The sequence below is a fragment of the Anabrus simplex genome, chromosome 3, assembly GCF_040414725.1.
Source record: "Anabrus simplex isolate iqAnaSimp1 chromosome 3, ASM4041472v1, whole genome shotgun sequence".
Classification (NCBI taxonomy): domain Eukaryota; kingdom Metazoa; phylum Arthropoda; class Insecta; order Orthoptera; family Tettigoniidae; genus Anabrus; species Anabrus simplex.
In genome coordinates, this window is record NC_090267.1 from 398,520,637 (window position 1) to 398,539,086 (window position 18,450).

At 36.7% G+C, this 18,450-nt stretch overlaps 1 protein-coding gene across 1 annotated transcript in view; it reads right to left on the reverse strand.

Annotated features, from left to right (window-relative positions):
• Window positions 1-376: 376 nt before the first annotated feature.
• Window positions 377-18,450, reverse strand: part of LOC136866430 (PI-PLC X domain-containing protein 1) — a 136,319-nt gene continuing 118,245 nt past the window's right edge. The window contains exons 5-6 of the mRNA XM_067143354.2: window positions 6,630-6,925; window positions 377-955 (exon numbers count right to left, since the gene is read on the reverse strand). Coding sequence (XP_066999455.2) covers window positions 603-955; window positions 6,630-6,925 — 649 coding nt within the window. The 3' untranslated portion in view covers window positions 377-602. The remainder of the gene's footprint in view (window positions 956-6,629; window positions 6,926-18,450) is intronic.

The window sequence follows — 18,450 nt, forward strand, 5'->3', positions numbered from 1 at the left end:
TTTTTCTAATTCCATGTTTTATCGATGATATTCTTTATTTTCTGGCAGTATTTCAATAATTGTTATGGAGCTTTTGATACTGATCTCATGAAGATAGTGTAAAATGGACCATAGACTATTAAATGTAAGTCTGGAAATGAAATATTATGGGGATTTAGCTAGACAGTTCTACTAGGCTAATTTATTTACTGTTGGAATGAATAGACCCTATCTAGATGATTGATTCTTTAAATTTGGCTTAACTAGGAGAAAATGATCCCATGAATATAATTTATTTATGTCAGAAGCAACACTATACAATGATAATATTGTAAGGATGAACAAGAAGGAAAAAATAAAAAATATGTTCCTATGTATATTAAAAAATATGTTTATATTCTGAAGTACTTCATACTTTAATATAAATTCCATACACTGCATTCATATTTTATCTTAATTGGTTGAATGGGCCTTAATCAGATTATTTCACAAAGTTATTATAATACTGCCTGGCATAGACATTAGGAGTAGACACTAGGTATGAAATATCACATTGCTAGTTACGGTTCTCTGCCCTGCAGTCAGTGAGTCTAGTTGATATAACGTATTTTTTTTTAAATCAGTCATGATTCTACCATATTCATCTTTCGCAGGTTAGCGGCAATTGAAACATCTATCAAATTGTTTGCTAGAAAAAAGTCTGTAGCAACTATATTGGCATTCTGCCACCAAACATTCCTAAACCAAGTGGTGATGTTACGATTGATAGAGTCTGCCATTTGGCGTAGACTTCCAGAGGGCTTGAACATCACTTCAAGTGGAGTCGGAGTTAGTTCAGCCATGGCAGCCCAAAGTACATTATTTTCTCTCCTTTGTTTAGCACTATCCATACAGCGTTGGAGGAAGTTTCGTAATCCACTGGGTGTTTGCTGATTTCCCCATAGTTGATTTATTGGAGTCCACAACCACTTTGAATCTGTAATAACAAATGAAAAGTTCTATTAATATTGGTTTATTACTTTCACAAATTTATTGGTTTACTGTGTCACATAGAATACATAGGTTTTTATGTATGACTGAATCTTTAATTGTTTCAACAATATCTTGATAGCATGGTGGTGGAAAGAGGAAGTACAACTTGTCGACCATCCACTCTTAAAACAAATCAGAAGGAAAATGAAAGCGGTCTGACATTAAAAAATTAAAGTATCAGAAGAAGAAAGGGAATGGCCTCGAAGGGTGTGAAAATTAGACTCTAGGCCTTGAAAACCTAATACTGTCAGATTCAGTAAAAAACAAGAGTTGACCCAGTGAGTTCAGACGGGAAAGATGAAAGTGAGCAGACTGGCACCAGTAAGTGCTAGACTCAGTTAGGGAAGCTGTGATCACCAACCCACGCTCCCAAGTTGGAAGCTCCTGGTCCCTGTTTTAGTTGCCTCTTATGGCATGCAGCAGTACTGAGGATTTATTATACCCACAAGGAGTAGATAGTATGAAGATCTTTAGAGCTTGTAATTTAAGCTAGGCCTGTTCAGACTGCATTCCAGGCATCAACAAACACAGAAGCACGCCAAACCCCCACCAAGTCGCTTGTGGCCACCTGGCACCACACGCATTTTGCATGTCTCATAATTATAAATTTTTCTTCGGTCTTTCAAGTTCTGCACTAAACATTGGAACTTTAAATTACAGATAAAGGACTATACCCATATTATGGGAAACAATTTTTTAATGGGTGCTTATATTTTATGTTTATTCACAAATATACACTAAGGTAATGGAGAAGCTAAATAAAAAAACCAAGATTTCTAACGTCTTCTCCATTGCTACAGGCATATCAAAAATTGACTCTATTATCCTTGTTTATCTGTCAAACTCTCATTTATCCCATTCAAACAACACCATTTAAAAGACTACCAGAAAATTTTTTCTTGAATGTTGATGTACTCATCAAATCAAAATACTTTATTTGCAAATGAGGTCTCTACCACGGTGACAAATATTACACAAAAATGCATTATTCTCAACAACTGCATTATAAGTTAAAAGAAGACATTTTTCCTAAAATACAGTATTATACAATTTACATTAACATTTTTTCTATTAAACACACAGCTCATCCTTAATAAATTTATATTATTTACAAAATTTTATTCACAACATCTTCCGTACTTACACACATAATTAACTCATATACAGCTTATGTTGAATCTCTTCAAAAAATACTATACAATATTGTTATAAGATGTAAATGTACATTGCTTTTTTAAACCCATTTTGGTACCTAACGTGCATAATGACCTGCTGCGTCTTAACCAGAACCCCTTTTGTCCTGCTTTTCACAATTCCTGAAGGGCCTTCACAGGTACCGTAGCAGTCCCAGGGCCCTCGAAGTCCCCACTGTACTTCACCCCTACAGGCAGTCCCCTACTTCAGCTGTCCAGTCTCCATAGACAAGGGATGAACTAATTTATTCACAAAAATTCTTTATTACAATAATCTACACAGGTCGAATTCCCTCTGACGTTTCTTTTCTCTGTTGCCATTTATTCCTTTCTTAAATATCTGTACAGATTTTGGAAAAGGATGAAACACTTCCCAAGGTAAACTGTTCTACACTTTCACGCTCTTCCCAATGAATGAAAATTTACCCCAATAATTTCTACTAAAACCCTGTCTAATTTTATACTTGTGATCAGCCCCTGCTGATATAATTATTTTCCAACTGAAGCCTCTCACAAATATCTCCCCATGCTTCCTCTCCTGTATAGGCTCTATATAATCCTATAAGTCTAATTTTCTCCCTTCTCTTACTTAAAGCTTTCCACCCAAGTTTCTGTAATATTTCTGATACACTACTTTCTCTCCTGAAATCTCCTGTTATATATCTTGCTGCATTCATCTGCCCACCATATATTTCTTTTATTAGGTATTCCTGGTGAGGACCCCAAACACTGTTTGCATATTCCAATAATGTACAAACCATACCAAAGTAATGTTTCTCTTTTAATTCTTTGTTGCATCCTTTAAGTAGCCTCATTATGACATGTAACGATCTGTATGCTTTCCCAACAATGCCATCAACATGACCCTTCCAGTGCAAATTACTTTCAAATCTCACACCTAAGTATTTGCACTTGCCATCTTTTGGGAAAATTACCTCATCCAAAGTGTATTTAAATTCAATTTTTAAGCTCATGTTTGTAAATGTTGTGACTATTGATTTATCTCCATCAGTCTTCATATTATTCTTCTGATTTGCCTTCATTGATATTCATATTATTCTCTTCAACCCATTGTTGGATACTATCAAGGTCCACTTGTAATTCTGTACAATCCTCTATGTTATTTATTTCCCTATAAACAATTATATCATCTGCATACAATCTTATTTTTGATGTTATATTCCAATCCTATTCCCTCCAGTTCCTTTAATAATATTCCATGTTCCAGTATGTCAAATGCCTTGGAAAAGTCTATGGCTACGCGTTCCAACTGGCCTCCTGAATCCACTTTGAAGAAGACCACTTTGTACAAACACATCTTACTCATGGACGTAGATTTTCTTATGAACACGACCATTGACATAATTTATGTATTTTAGCATAATATAAAAACATTTCCAACCTCATTCTTACCATCAGTGTTTTAATTATATATGTCAATTTTTGCATTTGCTTTTTTTAACTGAAGATGTTTGTAGTATGTGGTGAGACGGAGAACTGCAATAGTGGAAATATAATGTTAAAGTTTTTATTTAAAGTGTCTGAAAGATTTCATTTTTGGTTGGGACTCTGGACTCTACTGGAATTATTTTATGTAGGCCTAACTGCAAGAAATATTAATTTGGATATGTGTGTAATAATTTTTCTTTTAGGCAATAGGCAAAATATGTGGATCTGTAAATGAACACTGCAAGATAAGAGAATTGTTGTGACGTGATTTTTTGTATATAAATTTTCGGGAATTGATAATTTAAATTAATGTCAGCGAGCAAAGACACTTGGGACACTTGAAGAATTATTTGAAATGTGTTTTGTAATTATAGATATCAAAATTGTAATATGATGAAAATGTAAATGTAAAGGTGCTTTACTTTGAAACAGCCTATACTGCACGCGCGGTTATGGGTGTTGAAATAGGTGTTGCAATAGGAAATTTCGAGAAGTTGCTAACTATCTTAATATGACCATATATGGTCACGCAATTTCACTTGCTAGATCGAGATTTCCTATTGGCGAAAATAAAGGGAATCTAGTGGAAATTGTTTCCCATTGGTCGGTTGTGATCGGGCCATTTCCGGACTTTCTGCCGGCTTCGGAATAATCATGCGTGAGCTCGGCGTCATTTATATCCGACCGCCCTAGCGAGCGCAAGCTCCAGGGCTTCCTTCGGAAACTCCTGCCTTTCCGCGGTAAGTGTTATTTCAGTGTTAATCTTTATGTTTTCTGGTTTCGTTTAATGTAATTTAATTAATTTGGTTTTTCGGTATTTCTTTGTTAATGTAAGTTTTAAAGTTTTAAATTTAATGTGTCCGTGATTGCCCTAGATTCCCGCTGTTTATAATTTCAAGTCTTTCACTTTTTTAAAAATTCAATAATTCATTTATTTGTGTTTTTGGATTCGTAATTGTATCTGTTTGTCAAAAGCGTTAAGTATCGCCTGCTTTGTGATTTAACTTTGTTTTTGTAATTTTTCGTTTGTTATTTTTAATATAGTTGAGCTAGAGGGTGTTTCATGTAAGTCTTTTCTCCCCCATAACTCCATACGTTCCCATGAACCTCGTAGGGCCCTCGCACTTTCCACTCTCCTGTCTTAGTTGTCATTTTTTAGGCCTGTATGTATTCCCTTGTATTCGATTTAATATTGCATATCGAAAGATACTCGTCATGTTTCCATGTTTTGATGTCAATTCACCGCCACTGCCTCATTTTTCTATCTCCATATTCATATTATTAAGTATTATATTATTTACTACTGGTATTACTTTATTATTATTATTACTATTCTTATATTATTATTTCGCATTATTATTATTATTATTATTATTATTATTATTATTATTATTATTATTATTATTATTATTATTATTATGTGTAAGCGTAATTATCCCGATTACGGTTACAATGTTCCATATTTTAGTAACGAAACATGTACTAACCTTATACTTAAGTAGTTAGACTTTAAGCTGGGTTATGCATGTATTTTCATGAACTACCTAAAAAAATTAAGTATTGGAAGGTAGGAGTCTTCTTTCAACCTTAGTTGATATACTTTGGTGTTAAATGTCTTGGATCTATTTTAGTGTATAGGTGAAGCAGATTCTTATGTGTCTTATTTTAATGAAAATTTTCCCACCTGGCAATTCAATAATTCTATAATTATATCATGTTGAAAGCCTCTTTCATTATTGAATTTTTTCAAAGTGAAACTTGAATTAGAATTGTACCGCACATTTAAATAAAGCGCCTTGTATAAGGCCATCTGTAATATAAATCTTGAAACTACTAGTACAGGAAGTTTGGACCTTTTTTGACAGATGTCTCTACTATTAAATCATGTTGTGCCCTCTGGGATGAAGATGAACCTTTAATCTTTAAAGTAATTTTGTATGTGAAGGTTTCCTAAACTGAATTGGTTATAGTTTGCTTTTGGTGTTCAAAAGTTATCCACACTTCTATCTCTTCCCGCCAGCTCAAGATTTTGGCGTTCATAATGGAGGCAGAGGCTGCCTCGCCCATCTTTGGGAGGTCCATCAGCTCAAGGTAATGACAGATCCGGTTTAACATGTGATAGTCTTTCAAAACTAGCTCAAGGGGAATGTTTCAAATCTTTAGTAATGTAACTTTTATTTTTCCCAAATGTAAATTTTAAACAAGTTGAAAACCAAAATCAGGGAGTAGAGAGTGAGATACCCTTTTGTATTTTCTCTCAACTTTATTTTGAGATGACTATGATTTTGTATTTTTTAAAATCTATCTAGTAATTTCTGTAACTTAAATATTTTTCTCCACCTAGTCACCTCCGTAGTATAGGTTTAGCCTCTGTAATGTCGGTCCATAAGCCCAAATAGGGTTTTATGTATTGCATGCAAATTTCAAGGACTGCAAGTGTTCACCTCTTTACCATTTTGGTTTTCGGACAGTTTTTACCAAAGTCCATGTAGAATGGGTACTTGTTACCCCTGTTAAACTCTATTTCATTCATTTCATGTTAAGGATTTGGACTGTTGAGCAGTTAAGACAGTGAGTACTGTTTAATTTTGTTAACTGTAGATTGTGCATTTGATAGACCTGAAAAGTGTAAATTTGTAGAGCTAAGAAGCTCTTACTATTGGTGTAAAAGAAATAGGGAAATCCATCTCCGTGACTGTTGGTTGAATGGAGCAGTAGCTCTCATGTAAAATTTGTAATTGGGAGCTTCAAGTTCAACCTGTAAAATTGTTATCTGATAATTACAGATTGTCTTTCGAGCTCACAAGCTAAATTTGTACCTGATTTTGTTTTTTTATTGGCAAAGCTCCAATTTTAAAATTTAAAATTAATCTTCTGACTGTTTTATATCTGATCATTCATGCTCGCACCTTCTTTCACCTTTGCGTTCCATAGAATCCCCGTAACAATAATAAACAAGATATTTTCATTACTTACCTCTTGCTACTTGACTTTCTCCATATGCTATAATTAATCGACGATCTTTACTCCAAATTTGATTAAGAGTGGTAGCACCTGATGCTGCACTAAATGGTATTGCATACTGCTCCAGCTCTTTATTTAGAAGTGCCACTAGTCGTCGATGACGTCCTTGACGACCATGAAAACCAACAGGGAAGCGATGAAAATCAAGAATCACTAGCTCCCCTTTTGATGCATTTAAAAATTGCTTGATATCATGGAGCACTGGAAGTAAGGGACCCACACGAATCAGATCGTGGTTTACCCAGAATCTGTAATGAGAAATGTACTGAAACTGTTTCACACAAGTAGAGACTGACATCCATAAAAATCAGTATCGATGTTCATTTTTATGACCATCAAATAGGCAAATTATTCTAAAATATGAGGGTTACTTTAGTGTATAATGGATAGTAAAAAAACTGCAACTAATAACCACAAGCTAATGGTAGAAAAGGAAACAAAATGTGAAGCAGGTAATTCATTCATTTGGCTATAAGGACAATCTTGGACTCCTTGGATAAGATCTATGACAAACAACACTCTAAAAGCACATAGAGAGCTTCTATTTTTCAAGAACTTCCTTAAAATCAACTAGCATACCACTTTCTGTCACATCATATGCTACACCAGTTAATTCAATTGAACATCCACAAATTAATGGTAACTTTCCATTCTTTGAAGATATACACAAAAAGGACTGATATCCAATTTTTGTTAGCTATCCCTAATAGATGAGAATAGTTCTTCAACGGGCCAAGAACCTTGACAATGTCATAATGATCGAGGTGGTACTACTACTTCTACTACTACTACTACTACTACTGCTGCTGCTGCTGCTACTGTGTGCCATGCCCAGTCTTTCAGACACTGAAGATTACCTCAGCTGATGTTTCTTGATTTTCTGCAACAGGATACAATTTTTGAAAGTTGATATACCAGTCTAGTCTTTGATATTGCTAAGGCAAGATGCTTTTCCTTTCTCTCCTCCCTCTTTGGCCTTTGACTTTGACATTCAAAAAAATTGCAGAGCCTAACATTTTTCACCACAAAAGTACATGGCCTAGTTAAGGTACTGTAGCTTTCTGCATTTGATAACAACAAATAGTTTTATTTTATTTTGTGTGCATTATAAAACCTGTTTGTTGTTTACATGTTGAACACAAAAGACTTTCAATATTCTCCTGTGCAGCCACATTTTGAAAGTTCCAACTTTTTAATTGTATGCTGTTCCAGAGACCATGTCTCAACACCATAGAGAAGGATGGACTATACATTGTATTTTTACCATATGTGTTTTAAATGGAGAGCATCATCGCAAAACAAAGAATTCATTCTGTTAAGTGTGGTTCTAACTATTTTGGTATGGGTCTTAATTTTCTTATTGGGATCTAGGGCATCAGTAATCCACCAGCCAAGATACTTAAATTTGTTTACTTATACTATTTAGTTTTAAAGTAGAAGTCTTGTTCTTTATGGTACCTCAGGATCAGGAATTTATTAATTCTTTATCCGTACTTCTCAGAGAAGGATCAGTATAATTCTCCAGAGAGTTTTCAACATGGGAGAGGGGAGCGATAATCAAGAACCCCAGATGTGTGTAGCATCACTTCCACTTATGTCAATCTCCTCATTTTCATTTTGCCATCTTATTTCCCTCGGTCAAATCTTGCTCTCTTCTGACCCTGATGGTACGAGGTTTCTGAGATCTGTGGAGACTTTAATTTCCAAGCTCATTGTGGATCTTCTCATTCCTTTACTGGTACTTTTAATCTTCAAAAAGTTGGATCTCTTCTATTAGTGATTTGAGGTGATTATTATCTTGTACTTCCTCTAAATGCAATTATCATCGTCATCATTACCACCACGGTTAAAAGACAAATTTATGCTGAAATGTAAGCTGTCTCATACACCCTTCTTAATGCACTAAACCACACTATTGGAATATGTTTATTTTCTCATTAAAAATATACATGCATTATATATACCAGTATGTATATCTTGTGTATTATTAAGCAAACTATGAGAAATTTTTCTTGTTGGTAAGTAGGGTTCAAATATTTTTCACATGTATTATTCTTTGAAAAAATGGGGCACCTTTCTTTCTTTCCTTCTTTCTTTCTTTCTTTCTTTATAAGAAGGAATGGAGTGACAACAATTAAGAAACAAAGAAATTTGTGACATTAATAATGAGAGAAAAATGGCAGCAAAACGGATTATGGAAGAAACATTAAATAGGAACGTGGCTAAGCTTACAGTAGAGAACTATTTCTTGTGGGCACTGATGGTGAAACAAGAATTGTTGTTGATAGATATGTGAGAATCAGGGTTAGGTTATGAGGATATGCCAGGTTGTCAATTGGCCCAGACAGAAACAAGACGATGAGTACGAAACGATGTGATTGCATAAGCGGTTATCTTCAAATATGTGGGAGAGAATTCTGAAAGTGACATTGCAGAAACTGAATCGGCAAAAAAAGGCTTGGGAGAAACAGGATGAGTTGTGCAATGTTGGAGGGTTAGCGAATGCTTCTATGGCCTTGAAAAAGCTGACTCATCTTGTTAAGCTCAAGGACATGAATGTACAAGGATATTTTGCAAAGATAAATCAACTGTGGAGGAGAATGGGATGTTGCCTGTGGTGGGACGTTAATGATGAAGAAGTTTCAATCAATGAAGATGTGACCATTGTGGGCAGCTGTGTGCAGAAGTCAGTGAAGTCACAGAAATCCTTGTCATGTAATGTTATTTAATTTTGGTCTTGTAATCATTTTAACAATTTTTACAGTTGTTTGGGTAAGCAAAAGGAATATTTAAAGACTGAAGAAATTATGTAAAGAAAATTATGTTTGGAAAAATTATTTGAATTAGAAAATGTTAATTCGAAGGATATATTGAAAGTTACTTTTTTATATTATTGTAAGTGATGGACCTTGAAGAAGAATTTTTAAAATGTAATTTGAAGAAAATTATATTAACGACGTAAGAAAATTTATAATATTGTGTTTTGGTAAAACGCGTGCAGTACATAACTTTTGGAGCAGTATGTACTGGCACGTGGAGGAAATAGGTACTGTAATTCTAATTGCATCAGCAGTTTATAAACTGGCCATATAAGGTCATGTATTTGGATTGGTCAGAATAATGATCTTTCCAATTGGCAAAAAAGGGATTCTAGAGAAATTCGATGTTCCTATTGGTTACTTCGTGATCTGTCCATTTCTGGCCCTCTGCCAGCTTCGTGTGTGTGATGCGTGTGGTCCTGTCTTTTCCACCTGACCGACCTAGTGAGCATACGCACTTGAGGTCTGCCCCCTCTGGGGACTCCTGTCTCTCTCGGTAAGTGCAATTTCTATTGTGTTTGATTTTATTTAACCCACTCTTGTGTTTCAGCCATTTCTCATTTAACGTAACTTTCCATGGTAATGTATCATTTTATTTAGGTGTGTCGAGTTTCCTTTAGATTGCCACATTCATCAATTTAGCTTTTCTGAATGTGCTTTCGACAGACAGTCATAGCATCTTGTTTTTTGCAACTCTCTTGTTTGTTCTGAATTGTGTAACGTACATTTAACTGTTCCTTGAGTTCGCCTTACTGTAATTCAGCATCAACCTTTATGATAAAGTTTGTGTTTTATAATTTATTTAAATATCTTTATACTAGACATCCACAACAGGACTATTATAGAGGAGTGCAGCACCGCCTTCCTTAATATAAACAAGAACGAGCCTCTCATACTAGCCGGTGATATGAACTGTAGGATAGAGCGCGAGTCCACAAAGATGAAACTCATACTGGATTTTCTGGAAGCAGAGGGTTTATCTCTTCTCAATGATCCAGACAAACACATGCTTCTCACACAATGGAAGTAGTACAAGAGATCTTGTCTTTTCAAATATGAAGGGACTTCACTTCATGAAACAGATAGTACTTCAAGATGGAATTATTAGAAAGCACTTACCTGTCGAGACGACTTTCATCACGGACGTAAGAAACAATATAGTCTTCTACTCACAAGCAGAGACAAATCCCAGGATGATTAATAGTGACCATCTAGTAGAGGAAGTAGCAAAAGCACCGGACCTACTAAACATGATACGATATGGAGATTTGAACGAAGTAATACGTACAATGGAAAACTTGTTAGAAAATTCAAAGGAATTAGCAAGATCACATAAACACAGAGCTAAACCATGGTTTAATGCTATTTGCTATGAGGCAAGAGGAAATGCCATTGAAACTCTTCATGCAGTGACTCGTACAAAAACTGACACAAACGTACAGAATTATTCGATATTAAGGAGATTTTACAAGAAGATAGTTAAGGAAGCTAAGGAAGTGTATCAGCGTCACATGGAAATCCAATTGGTAAAAAAGGCAGAAGAAAACCCATATAAGGCTCTGCATCTGAGGCAACTGAAATTTCCTAGGCACATGGCAATGGAAATATGGACATGGACATCACATTTTGGCAAGGTACTGCAAGCAAGGGACTCCCGACCAATTAAGAGAAATACTAATGAAACAGGTTTAAACATCCAGTTATTCACAGAGGACGAAGTAGAAGCGGTCATTCTGCAGAGTAAAGATGGAAAGGCTTGTGGTCCGTATAATATCTTCAATGAATATCTTAAACAAACCTTAACAGTGTTCAAAGCGGTTTGGACAGCCATGATGAATCAATGCCTCATATGAGGAACCATCCCTGATAGATGGAAGTATGCAACTCTAAAAATGTTTTACAAGGGGAAAGGAAATACCGATGCTTATCGGGGTATCGCTTTTGAATGCATTCAATTCAAGATACTGACAAAGCTTATCACAAATAGATTGACTGACCTCGTGGACTGTGAAATACCTGAGGAGCAATTTGGGTTTTGCAAGGGAAGATTTACTCTACAAGCAGTTAAGTGTCTACAAGATGACATACAGGAAACGATGAGAAACCCTAAAAGAAAATTACATGTAGCTTTCATAGACTTTTCAAAGGCCTTTGACTCGATCAATAGAATGTTACTGTTGGAAAGACTGGAACATGTCTTGGAAAGTGATACATCTCTCTTAGTTCTGATACAAAACATACTCGCAGAAAACTACGTACAGATCGATGATGATCTGATAAAATTTATCCCAATAGAGCAAACGACTGGAGTGCTTGAGGGGGACCCAATGAGTCCGATCCTGTTTAATATAGTGATCATGGACGCAATAACAACAGTAAATTCCAGTAATGTAAAAATATGTTTACGCAGATAACATGGCAATTGTGTCATCATCTCATGCAGATTTGCAAGCAGCCCTCAATAGATTAGTGGAGTGTGCCGGCAGAAATGACCTACAGCTGAATGCAAATAAGACAGTAGTTATGACATTCAGATGAGGGCGAAGAATTGCATCACATGACACAATTTATTACAATTTATTAAATACCTCGGAATGACGCTACAGACTACAGGAACCACATTCACACTTCACATCAAGGACAAGGTCGCAACTGTGATAATAGCAATGCACGACATCTTACACATAAGGAACCTCTTAGGGGATATAGCGATAAAGCTATTCAGAGTGAAGATCTCGCCTATTGTAAGTTACGGTTTACATCTAACATGGGACCATCTTTCTAAGAGCAATCTTCTGCAATTGGAAAAGATCAAGGCAATTTATCTAAAAAGAGTACTCAGCGTATCTAATTTTTTCCCTCACGGTTGGTATATGAGCTGGTGAGAGAAAGGTTCTTTATAGAGGATCTTTGGGAATGAATGCTATTACATTCTACACCTACGCATCAGAGTGTGTTAAAAGAGCTACACGACAAGAAGAAAGAAATATGGAGCACGTTTTACACCACGGATGCTTTGATGACTCAAGATTGGCAATGTCTAAATTATGACCTGCGACATATCATGACGCGATTCGCTGTCCATGGATTCCATCACAAAATATGCGACAAGACAAGATATCACGACACTACTAATGACTGCACTTGCAAATTGTGCAAGAAACAATGCGATTGGTACCATCTTCGAGAGTGTATGAAAAGAACAACGTCACTGACCTCATTTTGTAGTGAATGAGCAATGTACGATATTGTATTTATTTCTTGGCCATTGCCTGCATTAAATACTATTATTAAATATCTTTATTTTAAATGTGTGTGGCATTCGCTATGTCTTTTGTTTTGGTTTGTTTTATTTTGTATTTTTTATTAATTTTAATATATTTCAATTCAAGGGTGATCGCCGCACGTTTCTCATTCCCCACAACGGGATACGATCTCATGACCTCATTAGGGTTTCTTTCATGTTCCACAGTCCTTCCGTAGTTGCCGTCGTTAGACCTATAAGTTTAAAGGTTGTCGCATTGAAAACATGGTGTTAAATATTTGTTTTTATTCCAATATTATATTTCTTACTTTTATTTCATTGCCTTTTAGTTCTTCTTATTATTATTACTTTGTGTACACGCTCACCGATTGCTGCTGCTACAATGAAACTCAAAACACATTACGAGTTTTATCTGTGTTAAAATTTTAAAGTAATGAGTACATGGCATGGTAAATGAATAGTGTCTTACTAATCTTATTTAATTGAATATTGGAGAAACTTAATTATTTCCCTGTTTTGAGTTTCAATGCAGCAGCAGTAATTGGTGAGTGTGTACACAAAGTAATAATAAGAAGAACTAAAAGGCAATGAAATAAAAGGAAGGAAAATAATATTGAAATAAAAATATATTTAACGCCATGTTTGCATTGCGACAACCTTTAAACTTACAGGTCTAACAACGACAACTACGGAAGGCTTGTGGAATGTGAAAGGAATCCTAATGAGGTCATGAGATCGTATCCCGTTGTGGGGAAAAGAAACATGCGGCCATAACCATTGCGCTCAAATATATTACGATTAATAAAAATACAAAATCAAACAAACCAAAACAGATGACATAGCCAATGACACACACATTTAAAATAAAGATATTTAAATAAATTATAAAACACAATCTTTATCATAAAGGTTGATGCTGAATTACAGTAAGGCGAACTCAGGGAACAGTTAAATGTACGTTAAGTTACACAATTCAGAACAAGCAAGAGAGTTGCCAATAACAAGATGCTATGACTGTCTGTTGAAAGCACAGTCATTCAGAAAAGCGAAATTGGCGAATGCGGCAATCTAGAGGAAACTCTGACACACCTAAATAAAATGATACATTACCATGGAAAGTTACGTTAAACGAGAAATGGCCGAAACATGACAGTGGGTTAAATAAAATCAAACACAATAGAGATAGCACTTACCGAGAGAGACAGGAGTCGCCAGAGGGGGACAGACCCCAAGCGCGTGCGCTCACTAGGTCGGTCAGATGGAAAAGACAGGATCACACGCATCACACACACGAAGCTGGCAGAGGGCCAGAAATGGACAGATCACGAAGTAACCAATAGGAACACCGAATTTCTCTACAATCCCTTCTGCCAATTGGAAAGGTCATTATTCTGACCAATTCAAATACATGACCTTATATGGCCAGTTTATAAACTGCTGATGCAATTAGAATTACAGTACCTATTTCCTCCACGTGCCAGTACATACTGCTCCAAAAGTTATGTACTGCACGCGTTTTACCAAAACACAATATTATAAATTTTCTTACATCGTTAATATTTCCTAACATATAATTTTCTTCAAATTACATTAAAAATGTTCTTCAAAATCCATCAGTTACAATAATAAAAAATAACTTTCAATATATTCTTCGAATTAACATTTTCTAATTCAAATAATTTCTCCAAATATAATTTTCTATACATAAATTCTTCAGTCTTTAAATGTTCCTTTTGCTTACCCAAACAAGTGTAAAAATTGTTAAAATAATGACAAGACCAAAATTAAATAACATTACATGACAAGGATTTCTGTGACTTCACTGATTTCTGCACATGGCTATTCAACAATGGTCACATCTTCATAGACTGAAATTTCTTCATCATTAACATCCCACCACAGGCGACAGAGTAAAACTGGATATGCGTTCACAGATCAACAAGTTGCAGGAATGATCATTGGAAACCCTACAGAGGAATATGCAGCGGGTATACCTTCCTTGGAAGCTGACATAGTGAAATTGACACCGTCCGTCCGTCCATGAAACGTGTCAAAATCTGCAGTTCATCCATTATCATGAATACAGTTAATCGCCGATCGTTCGTGATTAATGTCCTCACCTTCTCAATGTTTTCGTCACTGACGGCGGTCGCCGGTCTTCCGCTACAGGGGTTGTCAGAAACAATTTCCCGGCCTCCTCGAAAATGGGCGAACAAGTCGTCCGTCCATCCGTCACTGATCTGCATTTGGGGCAGTCGCCCAGGTGGCAGATTCTCTATTTGTTGTTTTCCTAGCCTTTTCTTAAACGATTGCACAGAAATTGGAAATGAATTGAACATCTCTCTTGGTAAGTTATTCCAATCCCTAACTCCCCATCCTAAAAATGAATATCTGTCCCAATTTATCCTCTTGAATTCCAGATTTATCTTCATATTGTGATCCTTCAGAAAATGGATTATAGGATGACAACACTGGAAAATAAGAGGAAGATGAAGCTCAAGCTATGGCTGCGTAACAGAAACAATATATCAAGAATAGTTTTTTGTCATGAACTATTTGACGATTGGCTGTGTGTGAGCGAGTGTTGTCATGGACAAAATACCATGAACCTTGTTGTGCGTACTGGGGCCGTACCCTGCATATACGTTTCATGAAACGGGTCAAAATCTGTAGTTCATCCGCTATCATGCACACAGTTAATCGCCGATCGTTCGTGATTAATGACCTCACCTTCTCAATGTTTTCGTCACTGATGGCAGTTGCCGGTCTTCCGCTACTGGGGTTGTCAGAAACACTTTCCCGGCCTCCTCGAAAATGGGCGAACAAGTCATACACACACTTTAACGACAGTGCTTGATCTTCATAAACAAGTATCAGCATCGCATGCATTTCTTTCGGTGTCTTGCCAAGTTTAAAACAAAACTGTACATTGATCTTTAGGTCGTTCATGTTCCTGTTCGCAGTTCAGAACCAACGCACTAAACACGCACTGTGTCAAACGGTCTTACACGGCAGACACACAATGCACAACTGAACAATGTTGGGAGCAGGTGGTCAAAACCTGCTGCTATACAGGTGCAGCGTTGTGTGTCGCCAGTGTTGCCGGATCGAACATTCTGACTTCATTCACCGAACTTTATTGTCACAGGTTGTATGTGTACAACGGAGGAAATGTTTGTAGACATGTCGGGAAAAGTAGTTGGGAATGTGGAAATAGGGGACATCAGTAAACTGACATTAGAGGTATGGTAAGATAAAGTAAAAATGTCAACAGGATGGACAATTACATTTACCGATGTGTTGTACATGCTGATCTTGGGTCAAATTTAATATCTGTTGATAAGTTAATGAGCAAAGGTTTCAAAGTAGGATTTGTGAGTGAGAAAACAGCATTTTGGTAATAATGGAGATGAAACATTGTTTATTGCAAACAGGAGGAATGATGTAGTGCAGACAGAGGAAAGAAATGATATTGTAGCTGTGAGTGAGTGTGTCCCTGTGATAGACCAAGAAGGTGATAATAGTGTAGCCTTTAAATATGTTGGGCAGGTTAGTTTACGGTATGAGAGATGTGGACATGTTTATTCTGAAGCTCTGTTTAAATTGTCCATGTTAGAGCTGGAAAGAAGTAATGATATTAATACCTGTCTGTATGGATTCAGGGAGAACTATGTAGCAAGGGAGTACCTAAGTTTTGTGAGCATACGGGAGAGAAACCACTTAATGTTGTGCACACTGATGTAGTTGAAAAAATTAGTCCACCATCTCTTGGGAAAACTCAGCATGTTGCAACTAGGATTGATGAAGATGGCGGGCAATAAGCAACTAGCTGTGTGTGGTTCGTGCATAAAATCAATTACTGCCGAGGACGACTACATCATCTGTGACGGTAAGTGTCATAGAAAACATCACAGAGCGTGTATTAAATTAAATAAACGGGAATTCAAGACACTAATTGAGGACAAATCAAAGAAGTGGTACTGCGGCAAGTGTGATAGTGTGAATGGTGATCTGGCTGCAGGGCCGAGTGACCATAAGCTTGGGGATATGGAATCCGTAGTTAGGGACATCCACAAAAGGCTATGTAAACTAGAAGGAATGGAAGCTGAACAAGCGGAAATTAGAAAGTCGGTAACCTTCTGTGCTGAGAGTTTCGGCGATATTAAGCGTCAGCTGCACAAAATAAATGATGACTTTAAAAACGCTATGGCAGAAGTAGCGGCATTGAAGTCTAAGGTTGCTGTCATCGAAAGGGAAAAGACAATAGCAGACGAAGAAGTCTCTAAGCTTAGAGAGGAAAATCAAGACCTCCAACAGTAGGCCCACGTCCGGAGGAACAACGTTGAAATTCATGGACTGCCTCAGCTTGGTGACGAGAATCCAGTCGCAGTTGTGAAAGCACTTGGCAATGCGCTCGGTGTCGAAGTGACCGACAGTGATATTGATGCCTGTCATCGTCTACCCCAAAAGAAGCAGGAACTCCCTCCTCCTCTCCTTGTAAAATTTTGCAGCCGGTTAAAAAAGGATCAGCTGCTCGCAGCAAGGAAGAATAAATCAACACTAAGCTCAAAAGATTTAGGTATCCAAGCAACTAACCGAGCTGTATATATCAACGAACATCTGACATCGGGGAATAAATACCTCCACAAGATGGCCAGGGATCTACAGCAACATGGATATAAATATATTTGGACAAGGGACTGCAAAATCTACGTAAGAAGGACTGAAAACCATCGATCAGTGCGAATTAGGAGCATTGATGATATTAGAAAGTTGCAGAGCGAAGACACAAGTGTAACGGCACAGCCAAGATACCATACCAACACTCGTTAATGGCAGTACCTAAGTGTTACAACAAATATTCCATTTTTCCATTAGGCTGTTATGAAATACAATACGATTCCATAAATAATTTTGTTTTACAGAACATCAGTTCATATACAGTTGCTTCTCACCTGGACGGAGACAGCTCTACTGGCCCGTCAAAATCTTACAGTGCGGTCAGGTGCTTGTACCTCAACAGCAGGAGTATCCGAAACAAACTTGAGGAAATAGAAATTCTGTTGCACATTATAGGCCAGGTAAATATATTGGTTGTGACAGAAACTTGGGTAAAAAGTGAGGAGGCGAAATACTATAATATACCAAATTATAGAAGCATCTTTTCACACAGAGACGGCAAAGCTGGAGGTGGCTTAGGTATTTACATTTCGCACTGTTGGAAAAAAATGTGAAAATGAATTGTGAAATTGATCATAGCTTGATATGGGTTGAAATTTATAGAGATAAATTTAGTAGTAGTAAATATAAAAGTATTGATTTAATTGCGGGATATAACCAGTGGCGGTGGGCTCTCAGGAGCACAGGAGCACGTGAACACCCAGTTTTATTACATATTTACGCATTCATTATTTTCTTTCGACCTGATTTCGACAATCGATCGAAAGCATTCGACAATCGACTTATATCGAAGCTCCGTTACACCGACAGTTGTTCGTTTTGACTGACAGTGCAGCGAGCACACTGGATAATGCACTATTGTGCTGAAGACTATACGCATGCGCAAAGCAGATGACGTCATGGTTTTCTGCACTGATATTCCCATTAGCGAGGAGCACGGTAAGGTACGTGGCATTCGGTTTTCGGCTGTTGTGCGGTGCACACGTCTTGCTCCGGTCACTGGTGCAGC